The sequence below is a fragment of the Argopecten irradians genome, chromosome 4, assembly GCF_041381155.1.
Source record: "Argopecten irradians isolate NY chromosome 4, Ai_NY, whole genome shotgun sequence".
Classification (NCBI taxonomy): Eukaryota; Metazoa; Mollusca; class Bivalvia; order Pectinida; family Pectinidae; genus Argopecten; species Argopecten irradians.
In genome coordinates, this window is record NC_091137.1 from 15597229 (window position 1) to 15616017 (window position 18789).

General features: G+C 33.0%; 1 protein-coding gene across 1 annotated transcript; it reads right to left on the bottom strand.

The window, feature by feature from the left end:
• Positions 1–13520: 13520 nt before the first annotated feature.
• Positions 13521–18569, bottom strand: LOC138322403 (C-type lectin Cal-like). Its single transcript, XM_069266434.1, has 3 exons — positions 18308–18569; positions 17528–17695; positions 13521–14834 (listed from the first exon to the last, which is right to left on the bottom strand). The coding sequence occupies exons 1-3, from the start codon at positions 18525–18527 to the stop codon at positions 14584–14586; spliced, it is 639 nt and encodes a 212-aa protein (XP_069122535.1). The 5' UTR covers positions 18528–18569; the 3' UTR covers positions 13521–14583.
• Between the last annotated feature and the right edge of the window lie 220 nt (positions 18570–18789).

Genomic DNA, 18789 nt, shown 5'->3' on the forward strand with positions numbered 1-18789 from the left:
TTGTTCATTGTGACATGCACTTTTTCAATAAAGATAATATTCAGTGCAGATATGTGAACTCAACACCTATGAAATGCAAGAGAATAGGTTAATATGGAAATCGTTTGCAGAATAACAAGGTGTCAATGTTGAAAGATTTTTAGCGCTGACTTATATCACGCTCATCACAACGTGACAGGATAACACTAGTGTCATGCCTCCCCTATCATTGAGGGCGATATGCTTATATGGTAAATACGTTAACTAAACAACATTATTCAGTGTCTAAAAATACTGAAGAATGAAGAAACCTTGGTAAGTGGCATATGCTTTGCTTGAATTAAGACTGTCTGACGTGTTCCGAAATTCAAAGGCTGTTTTGATTTACAAGAATGACGTAAGAATAATAAAGCAGACCTAAGTGTGACTTTATTGAGCATTGATCATCGTCCGTTATTGTTTATTTGCAACGTACTCTATGACGACCTTCCTCAACATCAGCTCCATCTGGCTCTAATCATATCTGTTTGGTACCAATTACCAGATTGTCAACATTTAGATGAGAGTCAAATTAAGTGCAATCTTATTCTAGATTTTAAACTGAAATATCTCTAATAAGTTTTCTCGATGTTGCATTCTTGATTCAGTAGATATCCAATACTAATAAAGTTCACTTGCTTTTAATAATAAAATAAATACCAAAAATAACAGTAATTATGATTAAGAAACACTAAAATGATTATATTAATATATCAAGGTTGATTGATAACATTGTACCGCTTTTGAATTTCTTAACTAGATGGTTTACTGACAACCATTCTTTAGTCACCGATATCTAAAGCTCTAGCGATAGTATAGTTGAGAAAAAAAAACAACTAATGCAGAGATAAAGAAAATGGCCAATACGAAAACATTCAAAGCTGATCGCCTACGCATTTTATTAGAAATCAATCCTGACTACCTGTGTTTTTATACTACATATCCAGTAGTGTTCATCCTGCCATTTGCTAATTTACATTAATCTGCAAGCCGTTCAAACGTTAGTTGTCACTTAATCAACGGTAAAACGCATTGTCACTTAATCAACGGTAAAACGCATTGTCACTTAATCAACGGTAAAACGCATTGTCACTTAATCAACGGTAAAACGCATTGTCACTTAATCAACGGTAAAACGCATTGTCACTTAATCAACGGTAAAACGCATTGTCACTTAATCAACGGTAAAACGCATTGTCACTTAATCAACGGTAAAACGCATTGTCACTTAATCAACGGTAAAACGCATTGTCACTTAATCAACGGTAAAACGCATTGTCACTTAATCAACGGTAAAACGCATTGTCACTTAATCAACGGTAAAACGCATTGTCACTTAATCAACGGTAAAACGCATTGTCACTTAATCAACGGTAAAACGCATTGTCACTTAATCAACGGTAAAACGCATTGTCACTTAATCAACGGTAAAACGCATTGTCACTTAATCAACGGTAAAACGCAGTGTAATGGTAATGCTTTGTGTAACGATTTCGTTTCCCTTTCCATGGCGGGTTGATATTGTTGGAAGCGATAGCATGCATTGATGAAGTGTATGATATCTATTCAACTGCACTTTACACGAAACACGAGTTTCATTTAAGGTTTAAATGAAACTGCCTGTAGGAGAGGCTGGTTTTTGTTGTTGTTTGTTTTGCTTTGTTTTGAAAAAAAAAATGTTATGGGGGGGAAGGGGGCGTTTATCGTGTGCAAATTAAAGTGTTGTATTCACAGATAAGCTACAGAAAGAAGTTACATGGATTTAGAGATATCTGCCTTACTTTTCTCCTAGAATTACATACAGATTTCGGTGCTCCAGGTACATTTTCTGATAAAATATGTTTCTTACGTTCGCCTAATTGTTATATATGCAAACAGGATATTGTCTAAAACTGTACAAACACCCCTAATCCAAAAAAGATACATTACATGTATATTTAAAAAAAACCCATAAGATTTGTATTCTGTTTTTATGCTGATACAAATGACGTGGTTGTATTGGTCACACAAACAAATCAAAATTCTATAATTCGACATATATTTATACAGCACTTAAATCATGTTGTCATCATTCATTGTTATTCACCTAAAATGCACCCTTTATCGGCCTCCGGTAAGTCCGGATAGGGATATCTTATCTATATTATCTTGGATCTTTCTTGTATACATATGAGAGTGAATTAATAATGTTCCACGTGCTAGTAATACAAATAGTTTACCAACTTTAATCTAGATATGAACAAACATCCGATGCAAAAATGAATTTACTAAAACAAAAATGATTGTGTATAGGTATTTCGAATTAGAGACCTCCAATCTTCAGGATAGTTCACGGGTGAAAGATAAATCAAAACACCCGTTTTATATCATTGGTATCATATCAATGAAGAACAAATATGGGAAACTAAACTTTTTAAAATGCGGAATTTATTAACACAATGGAAAAAACGAACCTCACGCTTGAAGGAAAAGTCCTCATAATGAAATCTTTGATTTCTTCGTACATTACGGAATAATTATCTCAAAAGACCTTTCAGAAGAACCACGAAATTCAAATATACACCGTGTCAAAAGTTAAGCACCAGTAAATTATATCAGTAATAATTTAGTAAATTACTTTCAAATGTTGTCGTATGACCGTTTATCTTTCAGGTATATTGTCTGTGTGTGTACCGAAACCACTACTGTACCCGTCTACACCGGAGTGACGCTGTGTACGTGGGTTCAACACAATAGGGGTCACCTGCTCCAAACTCATGTTTGGTTGTGCGTTGTGTCCTTGATCTGGAAAATCTTTTTTAATGACAACAGAGTTGCGTTTTATAATGTATTGGTCAACATGGTAAGATGGAGGTTATCGAAAGGCAAGTGATGACAAAGTATCGGAATTAATCGAAAGGTCTTGTTTTGTTTCCTATGACTGTAAGTTGAATTTCCATAAAATGGTCTAAAATACAAGAGTATCATCTTAGAAAGAGTATTATTTTACAGTTTTGACAACCATCCACTAAGTTCACGTCCCATATTCATGGACGAGAATGCTGGGCCCCATCGATCACGTGCTGTGATCGACTTCCCCAAAAACAGTGCCATAGACATTCTTCCTTGGCCTGCGAAGAGTCCTGATCTTTACCCCATAGAGCATTTGTAGGATTATTTAGGGTGCCAAGTCAGAGCTAGAGATCTTCCGGTTCAAAATCTTCTAGATTGACGGCGGCACTCCATGAGGAATGGAAAAGAATCCCGATGATCCCAGTCGTCTGATATGAAGTATGCGATAACATATGACAGAAACACTTATTGTTAACGGAGGATACAGCAGATATTGACAAACAACTCTTTGTGCAAATAAGACATATTATCTGTTACTTTTATCTTTTGTTGGAATGAAATTAAGTTTAATCCATTTTATTATAATGACCATACTGTTAAGTCATCTTATTTTGCGGTAAATGAGTATGCGTACACTTTCAGTGTGCATCTAGTAATTTTCATAATCAATTCATAATAAATTATATTATTTTACATTTAATTTTAAATCCCAATGTGTGAATTATAAATGTGGATACATTTAATCATATGTTTGAATTGTTTAAAGATGGGTTTCGCCCAACCAAATAGATTTTTTTTTTTGAAAAAAAAACTTATAAACGGAAGAAAAGGTGAAATAATGTATAAATATACATCAATTTAATTTCTCATGTATATGAGATTGAACATATGTGTCCTGAATAAAAAACATTGAAGGAAATCCTTGATTTATTACTATGTCAGATTGACAGGATAGTATGCAAATGAAGCTGCGATGGATTGTGTTATCGAAGTTTCGCGCATGCGCATTTTTACGCACTAAAAGTAAACAAAATGGCTGAACGAAAGCGTGTGAGAAAAAAACATATCTGAATCGGCAACAAAGTGGAGGAAATTGGACTGGAATCGGTAGCATCCTAGGATATCTTTAGGGAATGAAATTCAGAGATGGCATGTAGCAATAGAAGAAACAGAATCCACATCTCAAACGGAACTTGCCCAGATTCTGTTTGGACTCGTGTTGCACGTGGTGAGTTAAATTTAACACATATACCAGCGCACACACAGCGGCAGACTAACAACATATATGTATGATGTTCTAAGCTAGCGAGCGTTTGTAAGTAACTTAAAATGTTATAAGACTATATGATATGTATAAACAATCCATCGCACTTCGATTTGTTGGTGTTTTTATTTTAACTAAACATGCCATGGCAAGACTGTCACTTCTATCTAACATTTTGTTGCACACAGAATTTATCTATGCACAGGATAAATTTCAATTTGTGGTCTTTATATTTCATTGGGGGAAACCTACCTTTAATACATGTTTTAGAGAAAACGTCCTTGAAATGGAACCGCCAAATCGCTAATGGTCAATGACTTAATTAATTTAGAAATTCTTCTGAATTCAAGATGAAATGTAATCAAATATTCTTCAGATTAAGGCGGTTCGATACAGTTAGGCCCAAAAATTTCCCCTCGTTTAATTTTCTTTAAAATTTGCTCACTTAAAGATTGGTAGATAAACTTTTTATTAAGGCTTTTATTTGAAATTTGACCGTGCGGTTTTGGAAATATTGTACTCTCAATAACCCTACTTTACCGTCTGTTTTTCTCAAAATAGAATTTTACACACATATTTTCAAAGCTTGGTAATTGACTGAAATATTACAAACAACAACATTTTTATCTTTGATGTGTAAGTTTATATGGCTATCAATGACCTCAATGTCGTTTCCACTCTTAAAAATACAATAATTGTGAATTTTTCACGCGAATGCGTGTAAATGAGGCCTAAAAAGGGCCAATTTTTGCATTTGAATTTCAACTTAAATACATAATTTCAAAAAATTGTGTCGTTTAATTTTCTTTATTTTTTGTCCACATAATAAGACAGTTGTTTGGGTTATGATGAAAGAAAATAAAAAAAAAATTGACCGCGGAATTTTTGAGAAATAAGCCTTTCTATACCCCTACCCCCTAAAAAATGACTTTTTTTCACAATTATATTATTAGACCAAAATCGAGCAGTATATTTTTTATAAAGAACATCTTATATATTGAATATTATAAAGTGTAATAGTCTGATAATATAAATGGTTATACATGTTAATGTTATGTCACGATGCCATCAATTTAATGATATACAAAGCTAAAAAATGGCACAAATAAGCAATTATTTTGCCTGGATATAATATCTGAAAAATGATTATGGACAATTCCGTGCAAAGATTCTATTTCAATTACCCTTTAGACAATCCATGATTTTATATTGTTTTAGCGGAAAAATATTTTATCAAAATCTATCTTTCCATCGTCGAGATATCTTAGCTTCAATAGTCGTTTGAGGCAGATATTCAAGCATAAATTTGAATTTGGCGCCAAAATTGTAGCCACGAAAAGCGTCTACGTGACAACGATCGAAGTTGATAGCTTCAACTTGATCACACCAATGTCGATAAAATCGATATCATCATACGCAACTGTATGTCTTTAATATGTTTTTTGAGGAGATATCTGCATATCTAATACATGTATATGCATATTTATTATTCGAAATAAACTAAAACAGATTTTTGGATCCTCAATATAACCTACACGGCAAGTATACGCCTAAGAAAAAAATCTCTTATTCTGAATCCTCGATCAACGTTCAGCTGATTACTGTAGACAGGAACATAATTATATATATATAATTAGTCTATGCCTACATGTACATGTTTACAGATATAGTACTGTTGTTGACAATAGCAGTTGACAGTTGCTTTTTCGTAAGATAGTATTTAATTAACTGAATCTTCCATGCATTTTCTCAAAACGGGAAATACATGCATCATCTAATTACAGTAGTTAAGCCCTTGTCTTATCGTACATGTATACAGTAAATAAAATCTTGTTTCCCGAACGTGTTAGTGCTTATTGGGGACCATTTTAGCTAAAACATGATACATGTAGAATCTACATACGCAATATTCATTAAATATACTAGCTTGTACAAATTGAACGAAAAGCAGGGGTGGGGCGACGGAGAGATGAAAATATTTCTGTATCTGTAGATTTATACTAGACTAGAGGTTTACTCGGCAAAATTGGAATATCTTTATCTAATTATGCATCTCCCTTAAAATACATTAAGTGTCAAATACTCGGAGATAAATGGACAGAAAATGTTTTAATCACTTGATTGTCATTTTATTCGTACAAGATCGAGACCGTAATATCATCGTTTGAGTTATTATATGTAGCGGAGTTGGACAGAAAATGATTTTCACCGGTATCAAGCTTTTCGGCAAAATCGAATTCGACAATTGTTTTAACGTTAAAAGGAAAGATATCTCATAATTTAGTCACAAAAAGAGTTTTCATGTGCAGTTCCGAATGCATTCGAACGAACAAGATCGTACTTAAAAGGGCTGAATACAAAAATAAACAAAACTTTATCCTGTGCACACATTGAACTGTAAACAACATTGCAATGTTTGTGCTGGTTATCGAAGCGAGCCTGTGACAGTCTGGTGAACATGAGTACTACTTAATGTTACATCAGCATTTAGCTTTGTCTACTAAAATGATCAAATTTGTGTAAACATTCTTTACTGCCTGTGCATCAAAATAATTCAGTTATAAATTATTAAATCGTCGATAATCTTTTTTGGCTTTATTTGACATTTTGTTCATTTCGAGAACAAATGAAAGTTCACCCGCTGGAAATAAAACAAAGAAGTTAAAAAAGAAATCTTTATCAAACCATGTAGGTTTCTAAATGCCGCTATCCATTTATTTGAATGACAAATTAGCGTTGTTTTAACTCATTGCATTACGATTTCGTTTTCCTGTTCGAGGCTTTATTTTGTTAGAAATGATCGAAAACTTGGACTTGATGTTTATGTATGATATGTTCTATAAATGTTTCATACTACTAGGTTTTCACTTCCGAGTCGTAAGGTCGAAACCTAGGATAAAGTAAACATGTCATACTAGCGAATAATAATTTTTTTGTTCCTTGAATCAAGGTAAGATGTCTTTAACTTAGTAAAATCGAAACAGTTTGAATTAATTCTATCCTGGTTCAATAAAAACTTATCTGAAGGACCTCCCCTACGGATTTTGGCTGCATAGCACACAAAGCACAAGGACATTTCCGACGAAAATCGATTGAGGTAACTATCGTTCATATGGTTGACATACATACACTTGAACCTTGGCCATAAAGTGTATGACTGTGATATGAAAACTGTGTAGACATGTCCATCCTAAAACGGGCTGTTTTTAGAATTTCTTTTCATATAAGGGATCTTGATTTCCATTCTTTGTTATAGTTTCGTGTGTTAAGTGTACGTTTTAAGTTTATTATAACAAAATCCATTGTCTGACGCCTTTATCTATTTCATTTTAACTCCACGTCTATGGCTTACAATAATCCATTAAACTAGTTTTTCTACAGAATGCGATTTTCCTAGCATACAATGCACCCCTGATATATCTCCTTTTCCTACAGAATGGTATTGCCTTATCTTTTGTCTGGTTGAGCTTATCTCTGTCTTCAACATTTGTCCACAATATCAACAACTGAAGTTTCTTTCAGTGCTCTGAATATTTTTGGTTATAGAAAATAAAATATACTGTAGAGGTTACTGACTGTTTTACTGAATCCAAATGACTTACACAGTAAAATATTTTGCAAGGTCTTCATATGAAATCTTTAATAAAAATAGATAATGTCTTTTGTATATTTGCAATGAGAATTTAAAAAAAAACCATCGTTCTTTTTATGTCTAAGTCTCGTTGAAGTCTTATTTTAACTTAAATTGCCAAATGAAAAAACATTTATAACAATTAGACTTTCACAGTAAAAACCCTTTAACTCGAACTGCAGAGGACCAAGTCTATAGTTCGAGGATACAAGGTATTTGACTCATCCGAGGTTGGCCATCGATAGTCAGAAATAGGTATATGTTCTGGCCAGTCTTAGACAAACCTCGCATGTCAATAACGTTTTAAGTATTGTTTTCCAGCATCTAGAATATATATAACGGGGATTTGCAATCGTAATGTTAATAAAATGTGTGTTTCATAAAATGCACAGTGCAGCATATTGATTAAAGTTCGCCAATTCGCTGATAATTAAATGATTTAAAAATAATGCATAAGTACTGTAAAAATTGCTAATCAAAATATCTTTTGAAAGGGATCGATGCTTACAGGAACCGGGAAAGTTAAATGACACAATTCGTAAAAAACAATATACGGAACGCATTGATTAAAAATAACATTGATTTGCTGCATACGGATGAGCTCTGTCCTTTCAACCTTAACTTAAACTAAGACATTAAATAGACTAGCAAGCGTAGGATTGAAATTGCATACCGATAACATAACGAAATACGGAGCCATGACTCGTTAAGACAATCCGCATTTTAATATATTTACATATGCTCCTATATAATCAATTGGAATGGATTTGCCTTCAAAATAACTTAATCGCCATGACGTATGAACACAATCCCAGTGCAGAATCGGACAAGTTCAATGTTGCACTGGCTACATGTAGAATATGTATGTAACCAATTGTGTTTATACCACTTTAACGCAATCAAAACACTGTTCAATTTATATATTTACATAAATAAGTTTGCTTTTACATGTTCATCGTCAAATTTAAAACGGTGTTGGTTGCTAAGTCGAGTAACTACGGTAGTCAGGATGACCGAAGATATAGTTCCGACTTTTAAACGTTAAAGCTACAGTTTGATTTGAAATATAACAATGACACCTTTTAATTATCTTTAAAATATGTTTTTTTTTCTTCAACTTGATCATATATCAATGATGTCCATTTCGAAACAAATTGGAGATAACCGAGGCGGAACGACTACCGTTATGTCGTACGCTGTCAGGGTAGTGATGCGGTCCGAAGTGAAGCGAGCCGCCATATTTGATTTTCAACCGAGAAAAGTTACGGTGATATACCATAGCCTATTGATGGTATGACCGTTGAGATGCTGAATGTGAGGAATGTGAGTTCGAGTTAGAAGGGTTTATTCTGTATTACTTGCATTTGTAAAATTAAAACCTCTGCATTGTATGTTTGTAATTCTGAAAATGTTCGAATTTTTGGTCATGAATAAAATATTAAAAGCTCTTTTTGATTCATGAATAAACAAATTACAGCACATATAACTTTAAGACCGAGAATTCACCTTTTTTAGTTTTCAATCTGACTTTAGCTGTATCTTGTTAATCCCTGCTGTTCATCTTTACAAAATTTACTCTGATTAAAGTATTTAGCGTTTAAGTGGAAATTTACATAATTTTGTACATTAAAACATTTGAACATATTACAAGAAAAACGAACAGACAAACAAAGAAAATATGTTTTATATTATTTTTATTTTATATGAGAAACAAGGTTGATATAGGGAAAGTTTGACATCTAAGAGGTGGGAATAGTTGCAATCAATATAACGGTTTTCGCTCACGATTCTTGGGAGTGATAACGCAAACATTAATGGAAATAAGTTAAGTATATCTTTTATTTAAAGCACAAGATCGACCACCGGAGGAACATTTTACCATTTTAAGACCATAGTGTTTAGAGATGGCAGCATACAGTTTCATTTAGAAACAGACAGGTATGTCATTTTTGTTATTTTACAGGTGATTAAGTCCTATTTTCTGTGAATGCAAGTTATCAACGAATCTTAATTAGTTCATTATCTAGTGCGGAGGAGTGTCGGTATTTATTGTGTATCGTAGTTTAGTAACGTCGAACGTAGTCTGATCTTGAATGATGACAGTTCCGATAATTTAGCACGTTACAAAATTATGAATTATAGTGTATGTGTATCATATATATATATATGTATACATCCATATTCCCACATTGTATGTTTTACAAAAAATTGTGAAAATTTCATGAAATACAACTTTAATTACAAATGTACGATTAATCATCGAGCAATTGCCTCTATCAAACTTCAATTTGAACTACATTGTTTTATTAAGTCCTGCACTTTGCCCAAAATTTTACACGATGTTGTTCACAGTTCTGTATAAGTAGTGTCTGATAAATCCAATATGACTCGACATGTTACTATCATAATTATGTAAATATGTGTTTTAACATGTGCTGGCATTTGAATAAAATGTATTTTTGTTAATGTATACGTCTTACAGTTATAATTCGCAAAACGTTTTATAATCCGGAGGCTTAAGCATAAAATCGCGCACTTTGTGATACAAGTATGAAATTTGGTACACCATTAATATGACATAATACAAGGTATTTGGGAACTTAACCCCAAGCGGATCTGGCTGCTGACCTTTTTCAAAATTTCCGCCATAAAAATATCAATTTCACGTAAAATAACACAAAAAAGCTTAGCTCAAGTATAAGAAGTGTTTAAAGTCTACAGCCAGCTGTCAAGCTCCAACAAAACGAACAGTTTTAGCAACTACAATTTACATTTTAAACGACTATTTTTTATCTTCAACATAACGACAAATACAATTTCTAAACAATTCAAAGAAGAAATACAGGAAAAAAATGTGAAACATATCACATGGTTAATGCATTGCTTGGTTAGATTATTTTAGAATATAACCAAACATAATTCGTTAGGAACTGATGTTTTCATCACAGCAACGCTAAGGGGGTGATTAATGGTGAGCGAATAAAACGAAAAATATTGTTAGTTTGTCTGCCAGGTATTTTTTCCGGTATTCCATGTTTTACATGGTTCACAATTTAGAATATACAGGTATATCAATATAAAACAAATAGTGACCCGTCTTAGAGTTTTGATTACGGCGCTTTGAAACATACAATTCGGATAGAATGATCCTAAACTATTACAAATGAAGCTAAAACATCCCTAATAAAGTTGATATTGTTAAATACATTAATTAATTGTGTTTTTTAAGGAAACCAAGCTTACCTTTCTGTAATATTAGACATGCAAGGCAGACGAAGAGAGTTAGACGTGACCACGCCATCGATATAGGGAGCAGTAGGAGAGGCAGTGAAGTGACGATGTTATATTTATACACCCAACTAATCAACTGTGATTGGTTACATACCAAGACATGTTCAATCCATTTTAGCTAATGGATATTATCGATTCATTATTTCACATAAAAAGAAAATCACTGAAGTGAAAATCAAAAGTTTAATACATACGACATTGATGATATAAAGAAAGTGGGGACATTGTGCATTATAAGGCTACCATGACCTTGAGTTCACCTTGAGTGCTCCCGTCCCTAGGCCTAGTTACACAATTTGCATTAATTCAATACGCACGATAAAAACTGACCTAGCTACTACATGTATATGTTTATCTCAGATGAAGGAACCGTAACAGTGTCCAATTTTCGTAATTGTTAACGTCTTTATACAATAATAAAAACCCCTTTAAAAACAGATGCATTCATTTTGTTGCAATTAAGGTATTATCATTGATGTCTAGATGTTATTAAGGCTGGTAACTAGATCACGTGACCGACGACACCCCTTTCACTTTAAGCAGTCAAGACACGTGTATACCAATTAACATGCTACAAACTGTACATGTTTATCTTTCACTCATTACCAACTCTTATATATAATTGGGGAAATCCGAGAAAACATCGTGAAATTCCTTGAATTTGCCAAACTACTAGCTACCGTGTCCATAATCTCTTTAGTAAGGGAATCCGATTGAAAACCATATGGATACAAAATGATAAATGTTGTGTGGACATGAGGGTTTTGCCGGTGTAACGTTGAAAATGGACCCGTTGAAAAATGACCTCGGGTCATTTTCTTTCTCGACAAAATCAACAATTGAGAAATAGATCCCGATGTAAACCTACATATGTACATACAGATTTTGATATGTTGTTTTTCAGTGAAGATGGTCATTAATGAACTATCTTTATAATCATACATTTTCACTGCATATTATATCAAGATTTTACATTGCTAATGTAGCATGCGATGCCTGTCGAGTTTCTTGTCCTCAAGATGGAATGGGAGCACATTTACATTTACACTCTCGACATCTTACAGACTGTGTTGAAAGATGCCCTGGCATAGTTAATGTATATGAATCACATCCGTGTTTATATTTTTCATAGTATTTACATGCCATTTTATTGTAATTAATTAATTGCTTTTCAGTTATTTTTCAATTTCAAAAGTTGAGACTGCATGCTTATATGTAACATTACAAAACTTTTGTGCGTTTATGAGCCAGGCCTAAAAACAATATTCACAAAGCTATGCATGTATACTATAATATGTAGTTAATTATTATGAAGTACATATAACTAACAATATTCAGCATCAATATTACATCAACCACTTCTTTCAATCAGTCGCTAAGTGGAATTAAAGTCATAGTAATAGTAATTTGTCCTTATGGCTTTACAACGTATGATAAAATGCATGTACAGTACCTACTAAAGATTTTGTATGCTTAATTGATAAAAAAGCACATAAAACACATACTGGACTGATGAACTTGAAGATAATGTGGATAGGAACTTACAGAACTAATAAGCTATACATTTAAACACCCCATTTACATGATAAAAACATACATTAGATAGTTATGACATCATACAATATAATGCATTTGGACGTAGCCTAACACACAGGTACATGACACATTATAGTATCGTCTTCAATATATATATTGAACGTTGTTTAGAAAATCGAGCGAAGTTCCTGTGGTCTGGTTGATTATTAAAGGTCCACTATAATGATATTTAACAGTACCACAACTGCTTTTAAACAACTCTATAATCTAATTATTTATCTATTCTGGCCTGGTTGAGAGGACAATATTACATGGTATTGTCGATGAAATATAGTCCGCTTAACCTGCCTAAATTATTAAACTTTTTTCCCTTATATATATTAGGAAGCAAAAACCAAACAATACTACGAGGCAATAGTGCCCTCTCAACCAGGCAATAATGGGTTTAGTACATCACCCTTAACTTCTTTCATTTTATCGTAATAGAAACACTTCAAAGGACACCTAGCAACGCTATATCTTCATTTCCACAACGTGTTGTTACCTTATAAGTACAACATACATGAATATTTTGTCGAAGAAATATCTTTCTTTTTAATAACGAGAATCACTTTCGTGAAAAGTTAAAGAAGATCAATGTAGAATAAGTGAACTGTTTTCGGTAGACAAGCATTTTTTGTTTCCATCCAAGCACATCACAACCTGTCCACCATATTGTCGACTTGGTCGAGCACAACAATATAATGGCGTCATGCAATAGCGTCACAATAGATTAACGTTCAATATTTCAAATTGCAAATAGTACCCATGTGTGAATCCATTCATAAAATGATGTATTAAGACTATATATGCAGTTGATTATAATAGTAGTTAACATCTAAATTATTAGACTAGAATTTGTCTACACCCCCGGAACCTTTCTTGGACACGGATAACTAGTATTTTGGGATATTGACAGTACATTGCCGTACATAGCTTGCAACATGTTATTTGGAATAAATGTGCTTTTTAATGACAAATAGTAGTTTTTCTCATAAAAAGAGCAGACAAACTAGTATTTTTCTTCAGTTACAAAATTTACTTAATTTACACTATTAGCACCGTTGAAGAGTTTGAGCTTCTAATTTTAGTTCAAGATAAAATATCAAAAATAATTTATTGCATCCCAAAAAAAACCCTGGCACTATGTTCTATATGGCATATTATACTGATAGCGTATGCACCAAAAGCAAAACAAATTATCTGATATCATTTTTTGTGTTAATAAGACATTTATATACATGATTAAATTCCAATTATTGTTTAAATGATGAGTATGATTTATGCTCTGTTGGTGGTGGAGCATCTTTAAGTTGTGGATTGCTTATATCTAAATCGAATATTACATTGAAAACACCACTTTTGTTTCCGATACCCAAGGTCATATTTAAATAATCTAAATTGGCAACAAAGCAGACGATTTTAATGATCCATTGTTAGTATTGTTAGTCAGTTTCTGATGAAATATTTATAAAAGATTGGAGAATTAATAAATGACATATGGGTTTATAGACAATAAAACAGTGCTATTAGCCTTTATAATGATATTGATGTGGCCTACTGGCTTGTTCTGTGTCGTCATATTGGAGGTGCAACTCAACATGATTTAAATGGTCATTGATGTAGAAATTGGCGTACATAATGAACAATTGAACAGGTGTATTGATTACATTTGTAAAAGCTTACAAGTCGCTGGTGTCCGCATTTCCGGCAAAGCACGGTAAGTCGCGTATCCATTAAAACATAAAAGTCCCAGACGACATGGTTAGGTCAAACAACACCTCTGGTTCTGACAAGTTATTGTTTAGAAAATGTATACCTTATATCGGTGTCCTACAAATGAATATGAATTGATGTGAGTACAACAAAATACAATGGCAAATTGTATGCGGTTTATGTTTTAAACATGTACACAGATATATTATAAAAGTCCACTAAAAAGTATGAATCCACATCATGTATGATTCTGATACTAGACAATGTCCGTCCTCTCGCAGACATATCCTTGTGAAACATCACAACTATCATCGCTCAGAGCACTATCCTGGATCCTTCCACAATCAGCATTGAAGGCCCAAAGGTCCTTCTGGTCAACGTTGTTGAGTATGACATCGTCCCAGTAAGACTGGTCGACCGTCTGGCCGTCCAGCCACATCCAAGTATCCTCATTAACCTTATCATTGGCTCCTATCCACAACTCATCGCTCCCATGGCCGATACCAGCTGTCAACACAAAATACATACCGATAAAAAACGTATAACATAACACACATAAAATATCATAAATGTAAGTTTCCTTTCACTTTCTATGTTGATGTTTAAACGACATATACTCGTGTTGGTAACAGTTAAAAGTATTTTTCTTATAATTTCTGAAACACAAAACCACATGGTTTCCCCACGTTTCTTAAACACTTTTAAATTGCACTTCTGAGTTTTTCTCTGGCTGGATCTTAGTTTTTAATTGATGAAACTCTAAGTCACAAAACTTATAGCTTTCCAACATATTTTTTTTTAAACACAAAAACATTTAATACCCCAGACATGTTATACATCTGAAGGCTGCCAAGGTTGGGGTCAGCCTTCGAAAATATAAACAAATCTCCCCACACAGGAGGGCTCTCATTCACCACACCGCTTACATACATGTACTAAATGACTCATCACATTCATACAATAAACATAGACATTTATCACAAAATAAAAACATCACTATCACTCAATCTTTCATAGTCTATTTATGATTTACGGATAGATAAACAAATTGAAATTTAACTGTAATAGAATAACAGATCAGCATATAAATGTAGTCTAAATAAAAAAAATCATCTAATATTTCTCATCATGTATACATACAGTACATGTATGTGTATATTTGTAGAAAATAGATTCATCAATTTTGTTTTAAACATTAAATATTTGTTGGATGTCCTGCCATAATAAAGTAAATTCCTGTATGTTATTTTGTTTTTGGGCAATTGTTTTATGTATTTTGTGCATTTTCAAAAGGTATGTTCTCAATGCGGTTATGTTTAAGTTTGTCTTCTTTCCTGACATCAAAAATAACATATAGTATCTTAAATCAAGTATAATAGAATTGATTGGAATAAAGTTATCTTTTTTCCTTTTTGAAGTTTTTCTTCACCAGCAAACCAAATAATACCCTTTTTAAGCCTAAATTCAAAGCTGTACGCGATGTATCAAAAACCCACTGTGTAATATTATCCGTTATTGGTTTAATTTTTAGGCAGTTCCAAAACACAAGTTCATTTTAACTCTATCTCTTCATTACAAAGGTTGCAAGTGTCATTTGGTATTTTATTTATCATTTTTAAGTATGAATTGGTTGGAAGTATTTTGTTTTGTAATCTGTATTGGAACAAGTGAAAATTTGTGTCTTTTGTTATTTGAAAAGGAATCTTGTAATGATGTTGTGTAAAGTGTGTCACATTTTTCAATTTAATCTCTGCTGTGTTCCTCAATGTATTCACTATATTTAGTGTATCATACATATCTTTGGTTCCTTTGGTGTTTTTTAGTATAATCTGAATGTGGTGAGGTATAAACGGTCTATAAAGGGTTTTGTTAGTTGCATTTTGATGTTGTTATGTCTACAATAATGTTGAATTGATCGACACAGTCCTTAAATAATAAGAAATTATCAGACAATATTTCAAAAGTGTTTTTAAATTCTTCGAAATTCAAATAATTGCCATTTTTCAGCAGTGAGGTCACAAATATTTCTTACCTCTTTTTCATATCTTTACAGAAAAGTGTTTTATTGTCTATTTGAAACAAGCTATTGTACCACAATGGAGACTTCAATATTTCATAAAAATTCTGTGGTTTATTTGATAATGTAACTTTATTCCAGGTTGTATTTCAGTCAAAATATCTAAATTCACCGAACAGTCTATTACTAATAATGTAAACTCTGTTTTGTCCTAATGCAATTTCCATCTATGATGATAAACTCCCGCATTAAATTTTTTGATCCAATCCATATGACTGAGATTTTTTCTTTATTTTCTTTAAGTCCTGAAATCTGAGCATATCGCTCTAGAGTATTTAATGCTTCTTTAAATGACGTTTCTGAACCATTAAGGATGAAAAAGGTGTCCTCAGCAAATTGTGAAAGCTTATGTTCCTTTTTATGAATATTTATCCCTTTTATATTCTTATTGTTTTTCACTAGAAAAGCTAAGTTTTCGGCAATAAGAAAGATATATGGAGATACCGGATCACCTTGTCTGCAACCTCTATTAATTGGAAAAAAATTGAAAGAAAGCCGCTTTTTAATATGGCTGATGATGTATGCTTGTTAAAAGTTTTGATCCATTGTTTAATAGTTGGTCCAAAATAAAAAAAATCAATTGCCTTTTTTTATTAATTGCCATGCCGCCAAGTCGAAAGCTTTTCGAAATCAACCAATATAATTAAGCCCGGAATGTTATTTTCTTCTGTAAATTTCATGATATCATATATTAGTCTAGTGTTTTCTCCTAAATACCTACCACTGAGAAATCCTGTTTGTGTATCAGATATAATTTTGTTAAGAACCTTTTTAAGTCTGTTGGCAATGCAAGCTGAGGCAATTTTATATGAAACATGAAACATATTGCAATCAAATTGAATCTGTACACAATAAATGCACAGGGGAAATGTTCTTTTAAATTAAAAATAAATTTATTCAACAATTTGCGTTATTGCATCATTATTATAACTGAATACAGTGTTAATGAACCCGGTCATCCAAAGTTAAGTAGCTAATTCAACAAATTGTATTATTGCATCATGGATACAAGCGAATACGGAGTTAGTGAACCTGGTCGTCCAAAATATTTTCTTCAATTTAGTCGAAGCTTTGCTTCCAAATAAATATAAATATTTATTTAAAATCGAAATTGTTTAACTACCTAGATACTCTGAAATCCCTTCCAATTTCTGTCTCGTATCAATCACGATAAGTCGGCCGTTATATGATTCGCATCTATCCTTCGCATCGTCCCAGTTGTAGCCAGAGGTAAACAATCTCACACAAACGCGACCCTTTTGCACGAAATCGAACCCGGCCCGACTACAACCTGCAACAGATAAAAACATTCAGCAAATAATAGCAAGGCAAAATTAGACAGTTATTCGGTATTCGTTATTCAAATGAACGAATTACTTACTACCTTTACTTTGATGCAGGTAACTCTTACATTGAATGTTAAAAGTAGCTATGGCAGTTTCATATTAATCAGGGCTACCATCAATGTCGTTATATCTACACATTGGCTATGGCACAATAAAACTGAAGGAATTTCTGCGGAAAAGATGAGTTAGGTAGTTTGGTGCTGGGCATCAAAATAATGGAATAACGATACACTGACGGCGTTGACGTTGGACGCGCTCTCGAAGGACGTCTCTATCAGGCATGTGATTGGTCAGTTTTTCTTACCTGAAATGCCTTTAATTTTAATAAGACAAATTTCATGGGAGGATATTACGACAGTGATAGTAAACCCTGGAATATTAAGAAGTCGCGTGATAATACTAAGATATTATTTTACAAATCTATTTTATTAACATTGTTCCTTAATTTTAGATAAAATATGACAGGGGTGGATTATGACAACAGTGAAAGTAAACTCTAGAATATATGATGAAATTGAATATCAATTAGAGGAAATAACAAACATAAAGCTACGAACTTTGATCGTTCTTGAAAATCCTCTCTGTCGACCCTAAATTAAAGATCAGAGTAATTCCATTGTAAGTTTGTAGTTGACTGTACCCCTGACAGATAGAGGTGACATTACTGTATCCAAACACCAAACAGGCGTTGTCAGCCGAGCAGGTAGACGCACAGTCAAGCAGACGTTGGACTTGTACGGTCAGAATTGGCGTCCCGGTTGTTGTAGATGACGTCATGTCCGCGTCATACCACCAGTACTCTGACGTCAGAGTGCAGACCACATAACCTGCCGATGTAACAGAGACAAATATAATCGATTATTTGTATTATACCACATAACCTGCCGATATAACAGAGACAAATATAATCGATTATTTGTATTATACCGACGACCACATAACCTGCCGATATAACAGAGCCAAATATAATCGTTTATTTTTGTATTACACCGACCACATAACCTTCCGATATAACAGAGACAAATATAATCGATTATTT